At 44.1% G+C, this 18995-nt stretch overlaps 1 protein-coding gene across 2 annotated transcripts; it reads left to right on the top strand.

The window, feature by feature from the left end:
* Positions 1–1283: 1283 nt before the first annotated feature.
* On the top strand, positions 1284–18870 carry esyt1a (extended synaptotagmin-like protein 1a). Of its 2 annotated transcripts, XM_048983672.1 has the most exons (32): positions 1815–1953; positions 3711–3752; positions 5475–5539; positions 7612–7746; positions 7879–7952; positions 8146–8218; positions 8316–8405; positions 8496–8551; positions 8744–8864; positions 9035–9205; positions 9681–9763; positions 9898–9946; positions 10040–10129; positions 10265–10366; positions 10605–10676; positions 10760–10846; positions 11188–11337; positions 11516–11659; positions 13107–13283; positions 13378–13460; positions 13564–13612; positions 13720–13809; positions 13899–13994; positions 14329–14400; positions 14546–14632; positions 14748–14894; positions 15999–16150; positions 16229–16318; positions 16420–16551; positions 16687–16792; positions 16881–16930; positions 17186–18870. In XM_048983672.1, exons 1-32 carry the CDS (start codon positions 1950–1952, stop codon positions 17211–17213), a joined length of 2967 nt encoding a protein of 988 aa, XP_048839629.1. In that variant the 5' UTR covers positions 1815–1949; the 3' UTR covers positions 17214–18870. The 2 variants fall into 2 exon arrangements, with proteins under 2 accessions (XP_048839626.1, XP_048839629.1); XM_048983669.1 differs by lacking the exon at positions 5475–5539 and having other exon boundaries at positions 1284–1953.
* Positions 18871–18995: the final 125 nt, after the last annotated feature.

The raw sequence follows: 18995 nt of genomic DNA, 5'->3' as shown, positions 1-18995 counted from the left end.
TACCGCCGATGGATCCTTAGCCTGGCTCGGGGTCGCCCCAGTCTGGCCCACGAGGGCTCTCTGGGTGGCCAGTGCCTCGGGTGAGGGGAGCAGAGTGAGCTCCCCACTGGGCTCAAAACGGAAAACTGGTGCAGAGTCCATTCTGATAAAAAAAGAAGTATTGAACAGTTAAATAAATGCAAACATAAACCCAGACATAATGAAATAAAATATATTGATATAATGTTTCCTGGAGAATTTGGGGTCTTTTTAAGTAAACAAGGCTGGGTTTATGTTAAATTACTGGCAAGAATTATTACTAATGACAAAGACTGCATAACTTTTCTGTACGAAATATTTAAATTATATTCTGAGCGGTTACTGACATGACCTACCGCTAATGATGCTGACTACTTAATTTTTGAGGCAAAACATTTCATCGATAGAGGTGAATACGCTGTCGTGCGCCTTTCCGCAGCGCGTTTGTTTCGCAGACGCCACATTTTAAAACAATCGACAGCATTCTTATGCAATATAACATACTGGATCGACAACATCAAACTAACCATCTGTAAGACACAAAAACAGTCGGTTAAACACCCGGAAAAAAAAAAAGAATAATAACGGGGTGAGATTTTTGCACGAATGCGGCAGCATCTCGGGGTTACCTGTTAGAGCTGCGGACGCGACGAAGAAAGGAAGACAGATGATACGATATCGGTCCTGCAGCCGTGGTCCTCATTCATATAAACGCGCCGACCTGTGGGCGGCCCACCGCCTCGCTGGCCAATCACGCCGGGCCGCACTTGCGGGCTCGGCGAATCGGTCGAGACCGTTCTGAAACATTTCAGCGGCGCCGGCCAATGGGGAGCCGAGACCGCTGAAACATTTTTTTCACTTCAAGGGATCGACGGGCGAAAGAGTCTGTAATTGTTTGGTTTGACTCCGGTTCTGCTTGTGCGTGTGCTGGCTCTTTGGCAGCTGTATTCTTGTGACGTACAATCTTACTTTCTAGCCCTTTGAGTCACTTTTAGCTAAAGTGTCGGGTAAATAAATGAATGTGAATGGAACGCCAATACAAGATACGTCTATACTCAGATCAAGCAACAAAGCATGTGCAGTCCATTTCACAAAACCATTTCTGTACTAGCTATGTTAGTGCTTCACGTATTGAAGGATGATATTATTATTATTGTTATTATTATTAGATATGGCGGGGGGTTCGGTGTAAGGATGAACGCCAATGGAGGATGTTGTTATTATTATTGTTGTTATTAATATTATGGGGCTTGCCGGGGGGTGCGGGGTATTTTCGCTGCAGCAATGAGCGCTATTGGAGGATGCTGTTGTTATTATTATTATTGACATTTATGTTATGGGGCATGTCGGGGGAGGGGGATCAGGGCACAGTGTTTTCGCTGCAGGGATGAACGCCGAGTTTCAGAAACCCGCCCCTTGTTATGTCCGCCCGCCTGTCTCACTGGTTCTGCCTTTTTCCGCCTTTAGTAAAGGCTTACGTAGTTTGAACCGCTTTTACTTCTTCCCCAATATATACATCCCTTTCACAACTTATATGAATTATGCATTCGTCTTAGGCGTTTTTTTGGAGGTCCGAGTGTACTGCTGGGTCTGATTCGCCCGGGATTTGTTTGGTCGGACGTAGGAGCGATGCCGAGCGAGGATGATGAGTTGCATGGCTCGGCTCAGCCAGCAAAGGGCTGCCGGGGAGCAGACGCCGTCTCCGGCTTGTGCTCCTTCGGGAAATGCCTCGGCGCGCTGCTGCCCGTGTATCTGGCGGGGTACTTCGGGTTCAGCATTTTCCTGGTAGTGCTCGGTCTCATGCTGTACATTGGCTGGCGAAATAGCCGTGACGGGAAGGAGAGCAGACTGCGGTCCGCCATGTACGCAATGGAGAAGGAGCAGGATTTCATCGCCACGACGGTGCTGAGGGACACACGCAGTCTGCCTGCATGGGTAAGACGAAGTTCATAAATAGATGAATTCATGAAAGCCAGCACACACTATGCAGACAAGCACGCGGGTGCTTAATGCTCTTCATGATCATCAAATTACCCTCACTTTCTTACGTGGAGGAACACTGATGCAAAGTAACACTTGCCGCATGTACTAGTTTACTTTACCAACTTGGGCAATAGGAAACTCTGATATATTTTAAAAATCTTAATTTTTAGTCGATATTTCCAGCAAAGGACGCTGGTATGTTGTTACTTTTTCCCAGTCTATTGATGGAAAAAGCCTTATGTTTTTTAAGACATCACAGGATTCACTGTAAGACACAAAAATTCAATCGATTGACTCAATCAACAGATGCGAACATGCTATTGTCACCGCTGTCATGCAGTGTTGTGTCAGATGGCTGTTTTATTGAAAGGATTAAGGGTGCAAGATTTTTTTTAGAATGTATAAATTTGACTTCCTAAAATCAGCATAGGAATCAGTAATGAAAAGGGGAGGTTGAGGGAAAGCCCAGTTAGGTTCAATGCAACGTTTTCAGCAACGTTTCCCAAAATTACCTCGATTATGATATATTATAGTGTAATGAATATTTAGTATATATGTGGTTTGGATCTGAACCACCAGTCTTTCAGCTCCAAATGGGACAGTGAACTCAGAATTGCCATCTGTGTCCCTTGGATCACACAACAGCACTCCAGGGGTTTGAAGAAGTAGCACATCTGGTCTCCTATGTTACTCCTGGACATACTTATATTGAAAATAGTATGGATTGCAGAATGATAAAGTGTGTAATATTTCTGTATCGACGTGAATGTCACCAAACGAATCGTGCTGCTTGTGCTTAATGTGTGAGAATGTAATGTGCTTTTAGGAGATGATACAGCACCTAGCTGCATCATACATAACTTCGTTCATCCGAGTCTCGGACCAGAAGGGACTCTAAGTGTTCGTCTACTCTCTTGAGTCCTTCTGCTTTGTGGCCTTGATGCTCGCAAACGGGCTCCTTCCCTTACGCCTTTGGCACTTGTAAACGGGTTCTTCCCTTTACAGTTTTGACTGCTGCTGCTCTTCCTCCATTTCTGGGCCTGCTCTTTGTCCTCTATCTCTCCCTCTGCTGAGTGTTTACTGTGGCCTGGTTTCCAGCCTTTGCCTTTCGTATTTCCACTCCCTCCTTGACTTATCCTTCAGACTGGCCAGACTTGGCTATATTAGGCATTCCTTTATGTCGGCTCTCTGGGGGCTGAGTCAAATGGTGTGGCAATGAATACAAAAGGAAAGGAATGCAAAAGGGATTAAAGACAAGAATTAAGGCAGTAGAGAGATTGAGTGCATAGGAGAATTTTCAGGCGATATTACATTTGTGGAGTGACTTTTCGTGGTCTGTTCCTCGTGCTTCCAGATTAATTGAGTTATTCTGAGAGTCAGCGTCGTGTGACAAGTACAAGTATGAGTCATCTGCTGGTGCTGAGAGACCAGCTCTGTTCATCAACAGTTTTTTTGGGGATAAATAGCTTTAAGAACTAGAGCAATAAACATTAAGCTAATTGTGGAGTCGGTATTTTTACAGTTTAGTCTTTAGTATGACAAAGGGGTGTGTCTTATTTTTCTGTTATTTTTACAAGATGGTATAGGATATCACACTGGTTTCTCCGTGTGACTGTGGTTTCCCATGCCTGACTTATCTTTCAGCTGATAAATTGTTTGTAAGTTGCAGTTTCCTGTTGCTTGACTGTGTTGTTTGTGGTATTTCGTAGGTCAGTTACCCAGACGTGGAGAAAGTGGAGTGGCTGAACAAGGTTTGTGCTCATCACACTGATGGAACACACAGCCACGAGAGACACTTGTCAGACTGACTAATGGATTCATATGTTCACGTAGACACAAGCACACGCACACATGAGCTGTTGTAGGAGTTATGGCAGCAGGCTGCTGAGCTGGGCCTTCCTGGGCCAGGCGGAACAGGGTTGAGCTCCTCCCTTTTCATTAACCCTGATAAAATGCTGCTGGGTAAAAAAGGAACCCTAACATTACCTAGCCAACCCTAACCCTATCCTAGCCTTGAAGGCTTGAAGTCGCAGGTTCCGGAAAGAGCTGGATGGGCAGTTTCCAAGCGGGCCGACTTGGCAAGGTACCGGTGTCCAGTCAAGAACTTTTACAGTGAAATCTGCTTGCTGCAGGTGCGATATAGTCTTTGACTGCTACTGCTGCAAAAAGATCTATTCCATCCATTCTTACTGCCAATCCAACACGTTCCCTCTGATAGACTAGCGTCAGTCTGACAGACGGTCCCAATTTAAAGACACCATTTCACCCAGAAAGCCTGTTTTTGAGCTGTGACCATGAAAGCTTCAAAGTCTTATCTCAAGTTTGAAGTAAAGGGTTTCCAGGATGTGGTCTTTATCAGAGCAGATCTTGCAAAAGGCCAGTCAGCAGTTATCTGAGTCTGTGTCCCATGATAGTAATACTGAGGCTTCATAAAACTATTCACTTAAATCTGCACTTTTCTGGGCCTAAGCTACAGACTAGAACCCTGAGTTTATTGGAGCTGTCACTATTCATTATATTAACAATCAAGTGATCCACTGATTAATTTGGCGGTTGACTAAACATTTATAATATGTGATGTGATACAATATACAACCACAGGAAAAATTTAGAGACCACAGCACAATTTTTGCTTCACTCATTTCTCAATTTATGGATGCGCGCGGTGATTATATATTTTTCTGCAAACTGCAGCCAAGCTTTTCTCTGTTTCTCTTTAATGAAGGGCTTGTTTCTTTCTTTATGGTACGTCAGTCCTGCTTCTAGCAGCCTGATACAGCCTGTTCTAGCAGTGCACTTCACACCTGCACTTAATGTTTCCCGTTCCATTTGAAGGTCGCTTGATGTCATCCTTCTATTCATAAAAAGCTGTCGGATAAGTTAACATTTATCTCTGGCATTAGAATGTCACTTCCACCCTATATCTGGCTGGTTTCTAGTCATTCCCAGTGTCTCCTGCTTCACCTTATGTTTGTGTACTGCAGTCTTAGAAATATTGAGCTTGAAAGCAACCTGCCACTCAGTGTAGCCTTCCGCCAGGATTATACCAAGATTTAAAAATGCAGACTTGTTTAAGAATATAGAGTGGTCTCTTAATTTTTTCCATGGCTGTATGTAATATTGGGTGACACTGTGATTGGCACTGTTGTCTCGCACCTATGGAACCAGGGTTCAAGTCTCCGCCATGACTCCCTGTGTGTGGAGTTTGCATGTTCTCCCTTTGCCGTCATGAGGTTTCCTCCAGGTACTCTGGTTTCCCCCCCACAGTCTAAAAACATGCTATGGGTAATTTAAGTCAACAAATTTCCCATACACCTGTGTGTTTATGTGAGTGAATAGTATATGAATGTGTCCTGCTATAGGTTGTTCCCTACCTTGCACCCATAGCCTCTGAGATGGGCTTCGGACCCCCACAGCCCTGAATAGGACAAACGGTTACAGAACGTGGATGGATAATATAATATAATTTGCAGTTGGCGTGATGTTTAAACCAACCCTGGACAGAGTGCCAGCCCACCACAGCCTGTACACAGTTCACGTGAGTTCCATGTTATGCACATGCAGTTGTCGCACTGCAAGGACAGCAATAGCTGGATGGCATTTAATTTGTCCTACTGTCACACTGCATGGGCATTATACTGCACTATACAGTTTTTTTATCAGTTTTTTCAAAAGTAACCCTATTACAATATTTTGAAATCTGGGTGATAATATTAAATTAAGCGGACCAGAGTCAGAGGAGTCCCCACGATATAATTTGCCAAATGAAGTTTATCGTTAACATTAAACAATCAGTGTAAAGTTCACTGCTTCTGCTTTTGTGCAAGTCCAGCATGTGCTGTAGAGCACAGCTTCTCTTTGTAGTATTAATGCTGTATTGAAAATACAAATATTACTAATACTAACTGTGCACTATGTACTTGCAGTATGCAAGACAGTTATCGTTCATTAAAACGTCCTTAAACTGAAATAAAATATGAAAATAAACTACTCAACAGAAACTATGTCTATAAATAGCAGTACACCTCATCACGGCACTTTGTTGCAGCTTGCAAATTCCTACAACTTTCCATCTATTTCCAGAAATAAAATTGGTAAAACAAAAATTAAAATGCCTACAAAGTAAATGGATATACTGCGTTTAAAAAAAATTATAATAAAACCATACTGGAAACTAAACTGGATTTCCAATGAAAATAATATAAAAGCTAAATAAAAACTCTAAGCTATAAGAAAATACATGGACAAGTACAGCTATTTTAGGGTCATCAGAGGTGGAAATCCAGATGAAGATTTTGTTTCAACCAGCCAGTTGCGTATTCTGTGACTCTTTATGCTCAAGTGGTTGGTTGAAACTATATCTTGGTCTGGGTCTGTACTTTCTGGATTCTTCATAATCCCATAGCGAGGAATCGTATAAATGTTGATATTTCTGGACTTCCTCAGCCAAGCTCTCTTTGAATGCAGTAGCCATATTTTTTCATTCTTATCAAAGAGGCTGCTTGGCCTGTTTTGATATGAACCTGTGAATATATTCCGGCTGTGAGCACTGAATTATTCAGTATTTAGTCAAATACATCCTTCCTCAGTTCATTGTTGCTGTTTGGGTAAACCTCACTATATCCTTGCCAAAGGTTAATGTGGAAAGAGTTCATGATGAACTATTTATACTTGTTTATTTCACCTGTTTATACTGGCTTGTTTTTATCTATCAGATGCATATTTTTCTGAGAAAACATGGGCGGTCTGTCCCTGGAGTAGTGTTGGGGGTTAAGGACCTTGCTCAGGCACCCAGTGGTGAAATCACTCTGCCTGCATTGGGTTTCAAACGAATGACCGTCCGATCACGGTCGCAGCAAAGCGGCTTAATGGTTCGCACTGTAGGCATGTTAGGGGAGTTTCATTCTCACCAGTCGTTCTGCGTTTCCTCTGGCTACGTGTTTCTTCTCTCACAGTCCATAAACATAGATTTACATGTCTTTTGACACTGGAATTCTAAATCCATCGACGGGGCTGAAACTCACCCAATCATGTCTTTATGGACCTTGTTTTGCGCACTGGACCAACTCCATATTGGCCTATGGATTTATAATGTGATGTTATAAAAGTCCCTGTGGGTGTAATTGCCTGGTGTCCCAATACTTTTGTCCATATATTGTAATATTGGGCACCGCTAATACATGATCACATAAATAAGTAAGTAAGAACTTTTTCCTGGGGGCTTTTATGTATTTATTTTTTTAACTGGCCAGGATCCCCTTTGAATATTTGTCACTTCACCCAGGTGTGGGGAGGTTGATTTACAGTACAACTCTGCACACCATCACAACTGCCTTATGAACCCCCAGAAGGTTTCTCTTTGCCCTATGAATCCCCAGAAGGTTTCTCTTTGCCTTATGAACCCCCAGAAGGTTTCTCTTTGCCCTATGAATCCCCAGAGTTTTCCTCTTTACCCTGCGAATCCCCAGAGATTTACTTTTTACTCTGTGAACCCTTAGAGAGTTTCCCTTCACCTTATGAGCCTCCAGAGGGTTTCTCTTTGCCCAATGGAACTGTAGAGGGTTTCCCTTTACCCTCTTAAGTAAAATAATGTATTTTCTCATTATACAGATACTGCTTCAAGCCTGGCCTTTTGTGGGCCAGTACGTGGAGAAGTTGCTGATGGAAACCATCGCTCCCTCCATCAGGGCTTCTAACAGCCACCTACAGACGCTGTCCTTCAGCATGGTCAACCTGGGGGTGCAGGTACTGTAGCCTGGCTTTGAGCTGCATGCATGTACATGCACTCATAAGCATGGTGTTTGTGAACATCTTTGCCTGTTTGCATTGTGTGTTGTGTGTGTGCGTGTGTGTGTATGTGTGTGTGTGTGTGAACAGCCCATGCGGGTGATCGGTGTGAAGGCTCACACAGAACATGACAAGAAGCAAGTGTTACTGGATCTCTACATCAGGTAAGTGTCCTCCTCAGCCGCAGTCTGCCATTTTAGGTACCATTTCCATTCAGTGAGCTGTGCCTTTAGATGTTGTCTTGTTTCAGATGTCTTGCCAAAGCAGGCCGCTATACATAATCACATGTTTACATTCTGTGATGGTGACCACAGTCAGTCTCATGGTCACAGTTAACGTCTCCTCCTCCTTGAACAGCTATGCAGGGGATGTTGAGATCAATGTGGAGGTGAAGAAGTATTTCTGTAAAGCTGGAGTCAAGGGCATTCAGGTGAGAAGGCGAAAGATGATTAATATGTGATCTGTATTCAGTGTGGATTTTATGACCATACGTTTGGCCTAACCCTCGGAGTCGCCCCTCTCTCCAGCTTCATGGGAAGTTGAGGGTTATCCTGGAGCCGCTAATAGGAGATGTACCACTAGTTGGCGCCGTTACGCTGTTCTTCATTCGCCGGCCTGTGAGTAGTGATTTCGGCACCGTCTGCTTTTGCGCACAACCTTGGCGCCTCTCAGTCACTCACCCGTGTTGCACGTAACTGCCCACACAGACACTGGATATAAATTGGACAGGCCTGACCAACCTGCTGGACATTCCTGGCCTGAAGTGAGTTACCTCAAGCTCCTCCAGCATTTCTCAGAGTAAACGATGGCTTGTATGCAGCAAGGGTATCTTACACTGTGCATATTTTGTCTGTCTAGTGCGTGAATCTATGGGTGGCGATTGCGATATTGTCAGCAGATCGGTGGTGCTGTAATCTTATGTCTGTGTCTTTGTGCATTTCTGTGTAATTCACAGCTCCATGTCTGATACCATGATAATGGACATCATCGCCTCCTACCTGGTGTTGCCCAATAGGCTCACAGTGCCCCTGGTGGCTGATCTGCATATTGCACAGCTGCAATCGCCACTGCCAAGGGTAGCTTGATTTGTGCTTTTTCAATTATATAAACAAGAAGCGGCATCATGACTGAGTATTTAGAGAATGATGTAATGGGATCATATAATGCAGAGGAAAGTTAAAGGCCCAAGATATGGTTCATGTATTAAAGAGATAAAGGGACAAACGTATATTTGTGTCCACATCAGGGCATCGTGCGCGTCTTTGTCCTGGAAGCTCAGGATCTGGTCTCAAAGGATAACTATGGGATCATTTCTGGCAAGTCGGACCCTTATGTTATACTGAGGGTGGGACCCCAGGTGTTCACCTCCCACCATGTGGAAAATAACCTCAACCCACAGTGGAGAGAGATGTATGAGGTGAGGTCGTGTGGTGTTTTTGTTTTAGCATCTTCCTGACAAGTAATTAGTGTTGACTGTTGGTGGCAGACTGTGATATGAGTGGTTTAGACTGTAATTGGTAGGCTAAAATGATTGGTGAAGAACTGACCCTGATTGGTGCAGACTGTGACAGACTGTAATATTAGTGGAGACTGTTAGTGACCGACTTAGTTACAGACTGTAATATAATTAGTGAGAGACTTAGTAACAGACTAATATGATTAGTGCGGACTCTTAATGACGGTCTACAATATGATTAATTAAGACTGTTAGTGACAGACTGCAATATCACTTACAGCTGCTTTGTATAAAACTTGCAGATGAACATGTCAGGTTCAGCCTGTTGTACCGTCTCCCATTGTTCACCTTCATTCCAGGAATTCTCCTATCTCAGGCTACATAATAATGCATTTTTATGCATTTTTACTGCATGTGCCATTTATCTGTGTGTCAGGTGATTGTCCATGAAGTGCCTGGTCAGGAGCTGGAGGTAGAGGTATTTGACAAAGATCCAGACCAGGATGACTTCATGGGGAGGTACCATGACTTGTTTTTGTCCATATTGGTAGTTGTACCCATCACGCAGATTGCTGTTACTTTCATATTCTCCAGGGGATGTATAGGCATAAGCTTGCTTTTCCTACAGGAAATGTTTCTCATCTGATTTTCAGGTTCAAGATAGATCTGGGTTTGGTGAAGAAAGCCCAGCTTGTGGACGAGGTACAGTCTGATGGCCGGTCTGCACTATTTCGTTTGAGAAGCTTTGCTGTAGTTCTCTCTTGTGCATGTAGCCACGTGTTCTCTTCTCCGCAGTGGTTCACCTTGAAGGACACTGCTTCTGGTCGCGTTCATTTAAAACTAGAGTGGTTGTCTCTGCAGGCTAATGCCGACCGTCTGGAGCAGGTTCGTTTGCATGTATAGCCGCTTCTAAACATTTACATTAGGATGTCTTTTAATCTAGAGCAAGCACAGAGTACCTAAATGTGCTTTTTTTTTTTTTTACTTGTGATTTTTATGATATGGTTATTCGTTTGACAGATTCTACAGAGAAATGGAAATATAACATTGTTGAATAAGAGCTCAGATCCTCCTTCAGCAGCCATCTTGACAGTGTATTTGGACCGTGCTCAGGAACTGCCCGTGAGTCAGATTCACTTCCTGTATCAGCTACTTCCTGTTGGTGTAGACTGTCTCACACAGTGTCATTATTGGTCCTAATTAGAGGACTGATCGGCTGAAGACACAACTGGGTTTGAACAGCTGATCTAAAGTTATCCCAAAAACCTGCATACACACTGGCCCTTTGCGGACAAGATGAAGATGATTTCTGGGTAGATCATGTTCTTTGTAGGGGTGTGAGTGATGCCTGTTGTTACAGATGAAGAAGGGCAACAAGGAGCCTAATCCCATGGTGCAAGTGTCAGTGCAGGACACCACCAAAGAGAGCCGGGTGAGAGATGCTTTCTTACAGAAATCAAGCATATAAACAGGTAAGAATCTGATGATTAAAAATGTGCTAACTCTAATCCTCAGACGTGTTACGGAACGAATAACCCCCAGTGGCAGGAGGCCTTCACCTTCTTTATCCAGGACCCCCGCAAGCAGGACATAGACATTCAGGTGCTATAAATCTTTTTCCCTTTTTGCACATTTAAATACTACAGACTCTTTTACCTCCCACTATATTTCATCCCTTTATTTACCCCCCCCCCCACACTCTCCATTAACCTGCTTCCCTCCATTTACCCCCCAAACCCTCCATTTCCCCCCACACTCACAATTTACCTGACATCCCACCCTTACCCGCCGACATCCTCCATTTCCACACGTTCACTCTTCCCGCCTCTCTCTCTCTCTCAGGATTCTGTCTATTCCTCTTTCTCACCTGCCGTCCCTCTCTTGTTTTCTCTGACTGTCTCTCTGTCTCCCTCATTCTCTCTTCCCCTCTCTCCCTCCTTCAGGTAAAGGATGACGACAAGGCTGCGTCCCTCGGGACTCTGTCTGTTCCTCTATCTCGCCTGCTGTCCAGCGCTGAACTCACCATGAACCAGTGGTTCCAGTTGGATCGCTCTGGGCCGGTCAGCCGCATCTACATCAAGGCCGTGCTGAGGGTGAGACCACAGGCATCATGCTCTGCAGACGTCACCTTTATTCTTTACTTTTTGTGTATCTTTCTGTACTCTTTGGCCCTTTATTTCTTGGACTTATTAGTGCTTGACTGTCCGTGCATGTTGCTATGTGCAGTCATGCAGTTTAAAAATGCAGCACAATCCTCTCCTTGTGTTGCAGGTACTGCTGCCTAATGAGAATGCCTCTCCCAGCACGCTGGACTCTGCTGTAACCGATGACTTGCATGGTGGGAATGTAGGGACAGGCGTAGATGTCCACTCGCGACCCCTAAAGACATCACCTGACTCCAGCTTTGCTACTGAGGTGAGGGGCAGGGTTAGAACCACTCTGTGGGTTAGAACAGTGTTCTGGTTCAAATCCCATGGTGGATAGAGTGATTTCACCAAATTCACCACGGCACTTAACTTACAGTTGTTCCTGGGAATGTTTGACCCTACATCCTTAAAAAAAACATGTCGCTTTGGTTAGAAGCGCCTGCTAGATAATGTGATGTGAAATTGTGCATGTTTGTTGCTCACTATCACTCTGGTAAAGCTACATGTTAAAATCAGGTACGTTTAACACCAAATTAACAGCTAATTCACAAAGAGCTTCTGTTTGGTTAGTGGGCCATTCAGTCGGAGCCGTTCTGGATCTTCAGTCTGCTGGGAGGCATCACCAACAATTTTTATCGCAGTATTTTTAAAAACTAGTTTCATTAGTTTCATTGTATATCGCGGTATTTTTATTTATTTATTTTTCCCAAGTTCACTTTACCTTTGAATGTTTTTAAAAAGGTGTTGGTAAGAAGGGTAGACAGTTTGCAGGGATCCCCTCCCAATACACTCAGTATCAGGTTCCGCTTTATTGGCCAGGGGCAGCTGCATTCTGGGAATTTGTTCCGGCAGTATTGGTGCAGACATTCATAGGCAATATGCTGCATGGTGTAAGAAACGACGAGTAAGTACAAACATGATGATGTAATGCAGTGCAGACAGTGCACAGCTGTATAATTACTATCAATAAAGGGAAAGGAGATGTATTGGCTACTGAAATAGTCAATGATTCCCAGTAGAATACAGATAAAATAGATCTGCAGAAAATGCATGCAGAGTCAGTGGGGGAGGGATAGAGGCAGGAACGGTCATTGGGGGCTTGCTGAAAGGAGGAAGCTGTTTTTGTGGTGTGTTGTCTTGGTCATGACTGACCTCAGTCTGTTGCTGGAGGGTAATACTTTAAACAGTCCGTGTCCAGGGAGTTCGGCCACGATCTTCCTGCCCTCGTTAGGATCCTGGTTTACTTCTCGTAGTAAACGGTATTACAGTATTTAATTTTCTTCCTATTGGAATGTTACAGATGCCATTTCAGCTATGCTACGGTACGAGGTATGGTGGTATATCCAAAGTTCATATTGTATGGGAAATAAAAGCCAGCATACTGCCCAGCACTAATTAAACATTGTCATCTGTACAGGAAATGAAAAAATGGGGGCATTTACAATGGGGGGACTTTTTTAAAAATAGTAATTAATACAAGTTTCTGTTTGTAATGTGAAATGTGCCCAGATTAAAATGCATATAGCAATCGCCGAATTGTGCTGCCATGTTGTAAATGTAAAGCAGAAATAAGAATTTTTGCCCTTGGCCCCCCCCAGTTTCATTTCTGATGCTGCTTGTCAAAAGTCAGCGGTCACCAAATCCTGCACAATATGTGGAATCTCGACTCCCTGACCTTTGAAAAGGTGCGTTAGGATTCATGTGTGACCCTTCAGGGTGTGCTGAGGATCCATCTGGTGGAAGCACAGGACCTGATCGCCAAGGACTGCTTCATGGGGGGCATGATCAAGGGGAAGAGTGACCCGTACGTCAAGACGCGTGTCGGTGGCAGTACCTTCCAAAGCCGTGTGGTGCAGGAGAACCTGAACCCCACCTGGAATGAGCTTTATGAGGTGCCTCTCAGTTTTTCCATTATTTGGTTTATTATTAAGTGTTTGTTCAGGGTTTTTTCGTTTATATGTCATGGTTGATGCTTTTTTTTCACAGGTCATCCTCACACAGCTACCTGGCCAGGATGTACAGTTTGAGGTGTATGACAAAGACCTCGATCGCGACGACTTCCTGGGCAGGTCAGCGCCGAATCATTGTGGCTTGTGCTTCAGCTCCACTGGCGTGTGCTTCAGCTCCACTGGCGTGTGCTTCAGCTCATGTATTTTTATTGTGACTTTACAGACTCAAGATTAGTCTGAGTGATGTCATCAGCTCACATCACATTGATCAGGTGACTTTCTCCTGGATATATCTTGTCCATCATCACATTTGTCAGTGGTTCAGCCTGCGCTGTCCATCGCTGTCAGTAGTTCAGCCTGCGCTGTCTGTTGTTGCCAGTGGTTCACCCTGAGTGAGGTGAAGTCCGGCCGTATTCACTTGGTGCTGGAGTGGCTCCCCAGGCTGTCAGACCCAGGCTGCCTGGACCAGGTCAGTAAATCAGAGAGGTCCGTGTCACACGCTGCTTTTCCATGCTGTCGGTGTGCTTGTCAGAAAACGTGAAGCCTCTTTGTACTCAGGTTCTACGCTACCAGACCCAGCACTCCTATCAGAACAGAGTGGTGCCGTCTGCTGCGTTGCTGTTCATCTATCTGGAGGCTGCGCACAGCTTGCCTGTGAGTATGCGCATGTACACCTGTGTCTCAGCTGTGTGTTGCCTGTATGTGTGTCGTTAATGCTGCGGAGGAAGGGAAGGGTAGTCTGAGAGGAGTCTGCTCAGGTGCACGATATTCCTGCGGCTTTGCAGTTATGATACACGGAAGAATGGAGGCCATTCATTCATTTAGTACTGAAAGTGACCGATTCCTCATGTTGTCTATCGCGACGTGGTATTACCAGTTTGGTAGTCTGTGTGGTACAGTCTGCATTGGGCGTTTATGGTAAAATGCTGTCATGGACGCAACTATCTAAGCAACAGATCTTGTCCATCATCCGCCTTTATGCTTCCAGCTGAAGAAGAGCGGGAAGGAGCCGAAGGTGGGGGCAGAGCTCTGTCTCAGGGGCGCCTCCTGCAGGACCAAGGTGAAATGAACCCGCCATGCCTGTGCTGGTAAAACATTGGATCCTTGTTATAGCTATGAAACCGTGAGTCAGTGATTACAGGTTTTCAGTTTTAATGGTGTGATTTTTGGAGTGATTGTACTGTTTACCTGTTCGTCGTTCTCAGGTCTGTGATCGTGCCGTTTCTCCTCGATGGGATGAAGCCTTCCACTTCCTGGTTCATGACCCCAGAGAGGATACTCTCATAATCAAGGTGACAGAAAACAATCTATATGTTTTTTATGTCATACTTTACACTGATTCCCATATTAAACGGAGGCCGGAATTGTAATTGTGTTGTTTCCTTTGTAATGTATGTGTTTCTCTAGTTGTCTCATGCCTGGGGTCTGCCTCTGGGTTCTCTCGTCTTGCCTGTGAGGGAGCTGCTCTCAGAACCGGGCCTGGAGCTCGACCGCTGGCTGCCAGTAGATGGAGCCCTTCCTGCGAGCCAGGTTCTGCTGAGGGCCACACTCAAGGTATCATTCCCACATCAACATGGTGATGATCTAGCGCAGGGGTCTCGAACTCCGGTCCTGGAGGGACAGAGCCCTGCATAGTTTTTGTATACCCTCATTTAACACACCTGATTCAACACCTTGTGCTAATTACCGCACAGCTTGAGTTGAGTCATTTGTGGTGGAACAGAGAACTAAGGCACACAGGGCTCCGACCCTCCAGGACTGCAGTTTGACACCCCTGATTTAGTGCTATGGATGAGGGGTGGTGTGTGGATTCGCAGGTCAGGGTTCTGTACCTGTTGACGGAAGATCTCTGGTTCAAATCCCATGGCTGCCACATGGATGCCTCCATTGGCCCCTTGAGCCAGACTCTTAACTATAATTGCTCCAGTTAATTGTCTGACCTTGCTCTCTGATACCGACTTGTACAATGCTTTTGATAAGAGTGTTAATTAAACAATCATCAATAGTGTTTTGACATAATAAAAGCAATCAAGAAATATGCCAGTTGTTCACATGTTAGAATTTATGAACAGAGAAAGGATAATATTAAAGTTAAGAACAGCAGCGTTTCATTGTGTAAACCTGGCTCTTCTGGAAAGGATTATGTTTCATCATCCTGATACATGATGCTGCTACAGTAGAGCTGAGACACATAAGGTACCAGCTTGAAGGCTGTCATTTACTTTTGAATCCTTCTGTAGCACTGAAAAGGGTCAGGGTCAGGGTTAGGGTGAGGGGGTTAGGGTCAGGGTGAGGGGGTTAGGGTGAGGGGGTTTTAAAACTGCTCTTTGTTTCCAAGTCGCAACCCTGAAGCTTTCAAACAGCAACATGGTTCAGTCATCTTCCATGGAGGTGCCATGATGGCTTAGTGAGTCCCACACCTGCCCAGTTGGTGTTCAGATCCTGAACCCAAAGATAATCACTTAGCCCAAACGCCTAATCTCAGAATTGCCTGTAGAGAGTAATAATGTATTTAAGAGTGGACCCTATGTGTGACCCTAGTTGGATGGATGGATGGATGGATGGATGGATGGATGGATGGATGGATGGATGGATGGATGGATGGATGGATGAGTATGCTGGAGCTTATCGAGGTTGTACTTCTTTACTGCTGAACAGATCTTGGGTTCCACAGCAGTGGATTGCAGCAGGATTCAGGCTGAAGATGGTGGTTCACAGGGTGATGGAAACACTGAGCCTATTATTTCTAGCAAGGAAACGGCTGCAGCTCCCGCTTCAGAGATGAGACAGAGGGTGACACCGGGCCGGAGGTGAGTGTGGGTAGGGACACTGAACAGCAGGCTGAGGGACACGTGCTGACGCTGAACTATGACCGTGTGTCTGTCCAGAGCTGCTGAACTGGAAGGAAGTCAGGTGAAGCTCACACTCCGTTACTCTGTGGAAGAGAACAGGCTGCTGGTGGTTGTGTTGGCCTGCAGGTGCGTCTGCCGGACTGAGAGGCACAGTTCATGAAAACTGACCGACAGAGTCTTCAGAAAGGCCGTATCAAGCTGCTTCTCTCACCCTGGTGCACATACAGGCACCTTCCATCCAGCACCAAAGACGCTCCAGACTCCTGTGTGTCTTTCATCCTGCTGCCTGACAAGAGCAAGACAACGAAGAGGAAGACCAGCGTCAAGAAACGCGAAACCAATCCTGAATTTAATGAGAGGTCTGTCGCATAGGCTGGGGTCCAGCTAGGGTCCAATTTAGAAAGTTATTGTCCGTCAATGTTCTGGATTTTATTTCTGTACTGCTTACTCCGGCCCAAAATCTTTTCAGTGTCTCATGAACTTTTTCCTCACAGGTTTGACTTTGAGCTCTCATTGGAGGAGGCTAAGAGCAGGAGGCTGGACCTGGAGGTGAAGAACAGCACGACCTTTATGAGTCGTGAGAGAGAGGTCATAGGCAGGGTCAGTCACCCTTCGAGTTGACATTTCTGCTCCTTGTCCTGCCCATCTTCACAGACGAATTTGAATCTTCCTATTTGTTTTCTCTCAGGTTCAGATAGATTTGGCACGCATTGACCTCAAGTCCGGAGTCACACAGTGGTAAGAAAAATCAAGTCTGTTCAGACGACGTGTGTGTGTGTGTGTGTGTGTGTGTGTGTGTGTGTGTGTGTGTGTGTGTGTGTGTGTGTGTGTGGTTTCTATTATTTACATTGAGGCCAAAGTCTGCCAGCAACCATCACCCTCATATGGCATAACGTTTACATTTTTAAAAGCTGCTTTCATACGTTTATTCATACTTGGTCATTATTTCATGCTGTAACATTAAGTTTTCATTTTCCTACTCTTCCCCTCCAGGTACAATCTGACGGAAGTGCCAAACTGATGTTATTTTTATATGTTCCAGTTATGGCTGGACGCCAATGAAGCTTTTAATTTCCATTCAGTTCTTTTAACTGATTTAAAATACCATTTTATTGTTTTACATTATTTACTCTAAATTTGTTGGACCACAAAAGATATTTTTTTTTACAAAATCCTACGTCAGTAGTCTTTATATATAATGTGGTATATAGATATGTAAATGCTGATCTACATGACTCAGCTCTTCTGCAAATGCTTTATGAAATAAGAATATTTTAATAACTTAAAGCTTGTTACAATACATTTCATTTTAAACGATGACTATGAGAACTTCATCGTCCTTGATAATAAGGCCTTCACATAAAAAAAAAGTATTTTATCTATTTGAGAGTGATATTGTCACCTTCATGCTGATACCCAAAAATTGTTTCTCTGGTGCCATTTTAATGCAGTGTTTTACAAGCCACTCTCTTCATTATAAAATGGTACAGAAACCCCCCCCCCCCTAATATCTGCAGGTCATAAAATCCAAGTAAAACGTCCACGTACCCCTTGTGTAACATGATTTTCATATAAAACATATGGTAAAGTTTAATTGATAAATTACGGTCGGTAAGACAATACCAACATTAAATACTGTAATATTACAGTACATTGTACCTTATACTTCTTTATAACCGATACAACACAATAATGCGGCAATGAATGCAGTCATTAAGAATGCTAGAGAGTACGTAGCGCACGCATGGGAACAAAGAGAGATGATGCTGGCAGATGTCATAGTGTTACAGCCTCTACTCGCTTGGTGCGCAGTTTGAAACTTATAACCTGTTTATTTCTGTAATTTTCCTGTTTTTTCAGACTGCGGGGTCCCCCTGTACACTGGAAATTGATAATCTTGAAAAAATGTGGCTGAAACATAAGCATGATGATGGTTTCCTGTTTCTGTCTGTCTTGGCCTTCTTTACCTCTCATTATTCTGCTTTAGCATCCAGTGCTGTTTAGGAAGGAGCTGGTGGTCATGTGACTGGATCTGTAAGTGGATATGTATCATACCACCAGTTATACCTTGTTATACCTTCTTGCATCTTTTTTTCTTACTTGTATGGCTCACCAGTATTTTTATAAAGATAATCTGAGATATATATGCATAAGAGAGAATTTGTGTTGTCATGAATGTTTTAATGAACTTTATTTTAAAGCTTTTTAAAATGTTGCAGTGTGTTGTTTCCCATGTTCTGATGAATGCAGAAATGCAATTCTATGGATGGCTGCAAAAACATATAACATTGTTGTGACACAGTATGTCAATTTGAATCACTGTGATTGCCAAAAATGCACTGTGAATGGTCCTAATTTCCAGGCCCAGAGGCAGCTGTACTGCCCCTAGTGGTCAGTTTGTCTGAGTGAAACTATCCAACAGACGAGGCAGCTGTAATGCCCTTAGTGGTCAGTTTGTCTAAGTGAAACTATCCAACAGACGAGGCAGCTGTACTGCCCCTGGTGGTCAGTCTATCTGAGTGATCCAACAGACACTACGACCTACCTGGAGCTTGGAAAAGTGTTGCGTGCTGAATATGAATCTGTATGGAGAGAATGTCAGACCTGGTGGAATCTGTAAATGTGTTCACACATTTTTACAGACAACTTATAATAAATGCTGTGTTGCCCTTCATAAATGCCTTACTGTGTATTTTGTTGAGAGGAGACGAGGGCCAGAGTTCATGAGTCACATTTTGCATTAAAAAATTTACCAAATGCTTTGAAAGTGCTACCTTAAACAATTAACTAATTTGATATGTGA

This window comes from Brienomyrus brachyistius, chromosome 18 (genome assembly GCF_023856365.1).
Source record: "Brienomyrus brachyistius isolate T26 chromosome 18, BBRACH_0.4, whole genome shotgun sequence".
NCBI classification, from domain to species: domain Eukaryota; kingdom Metazoa; phylum Chordata; class Actinopteri; order Osteoglossiformes; family Mormyridae; genus Brienomyrus; species Brienomyrus brachyistius.
This window is presented reverse-complemented; position numbering and strand designations above follow the sequence as displayed.

Coding starts and splice junctions, on each gene's coding strand:
- esyt1a (XM_048983669.1), top strand. CDS start 1,648: ATGCCGAGCGAGGATGATGAGTTGCATGGCTCGGCTCAGCCAGCAAAG. Junction 13,995..14,328: donor AGGCTGCGCACAGCTTGCCT/GTGAGTATGCGC, acceptor TTATGCTTCCAG/CTGAAGAAGAGCGGGAAGGA. Junction 16,931..17,185: donor AAGTCCGGAGTCACACAGTG/GTAAGAAAAATC, acceptor CTTCCCCTCCAG/GTACAATCTGACGGAAGTGC.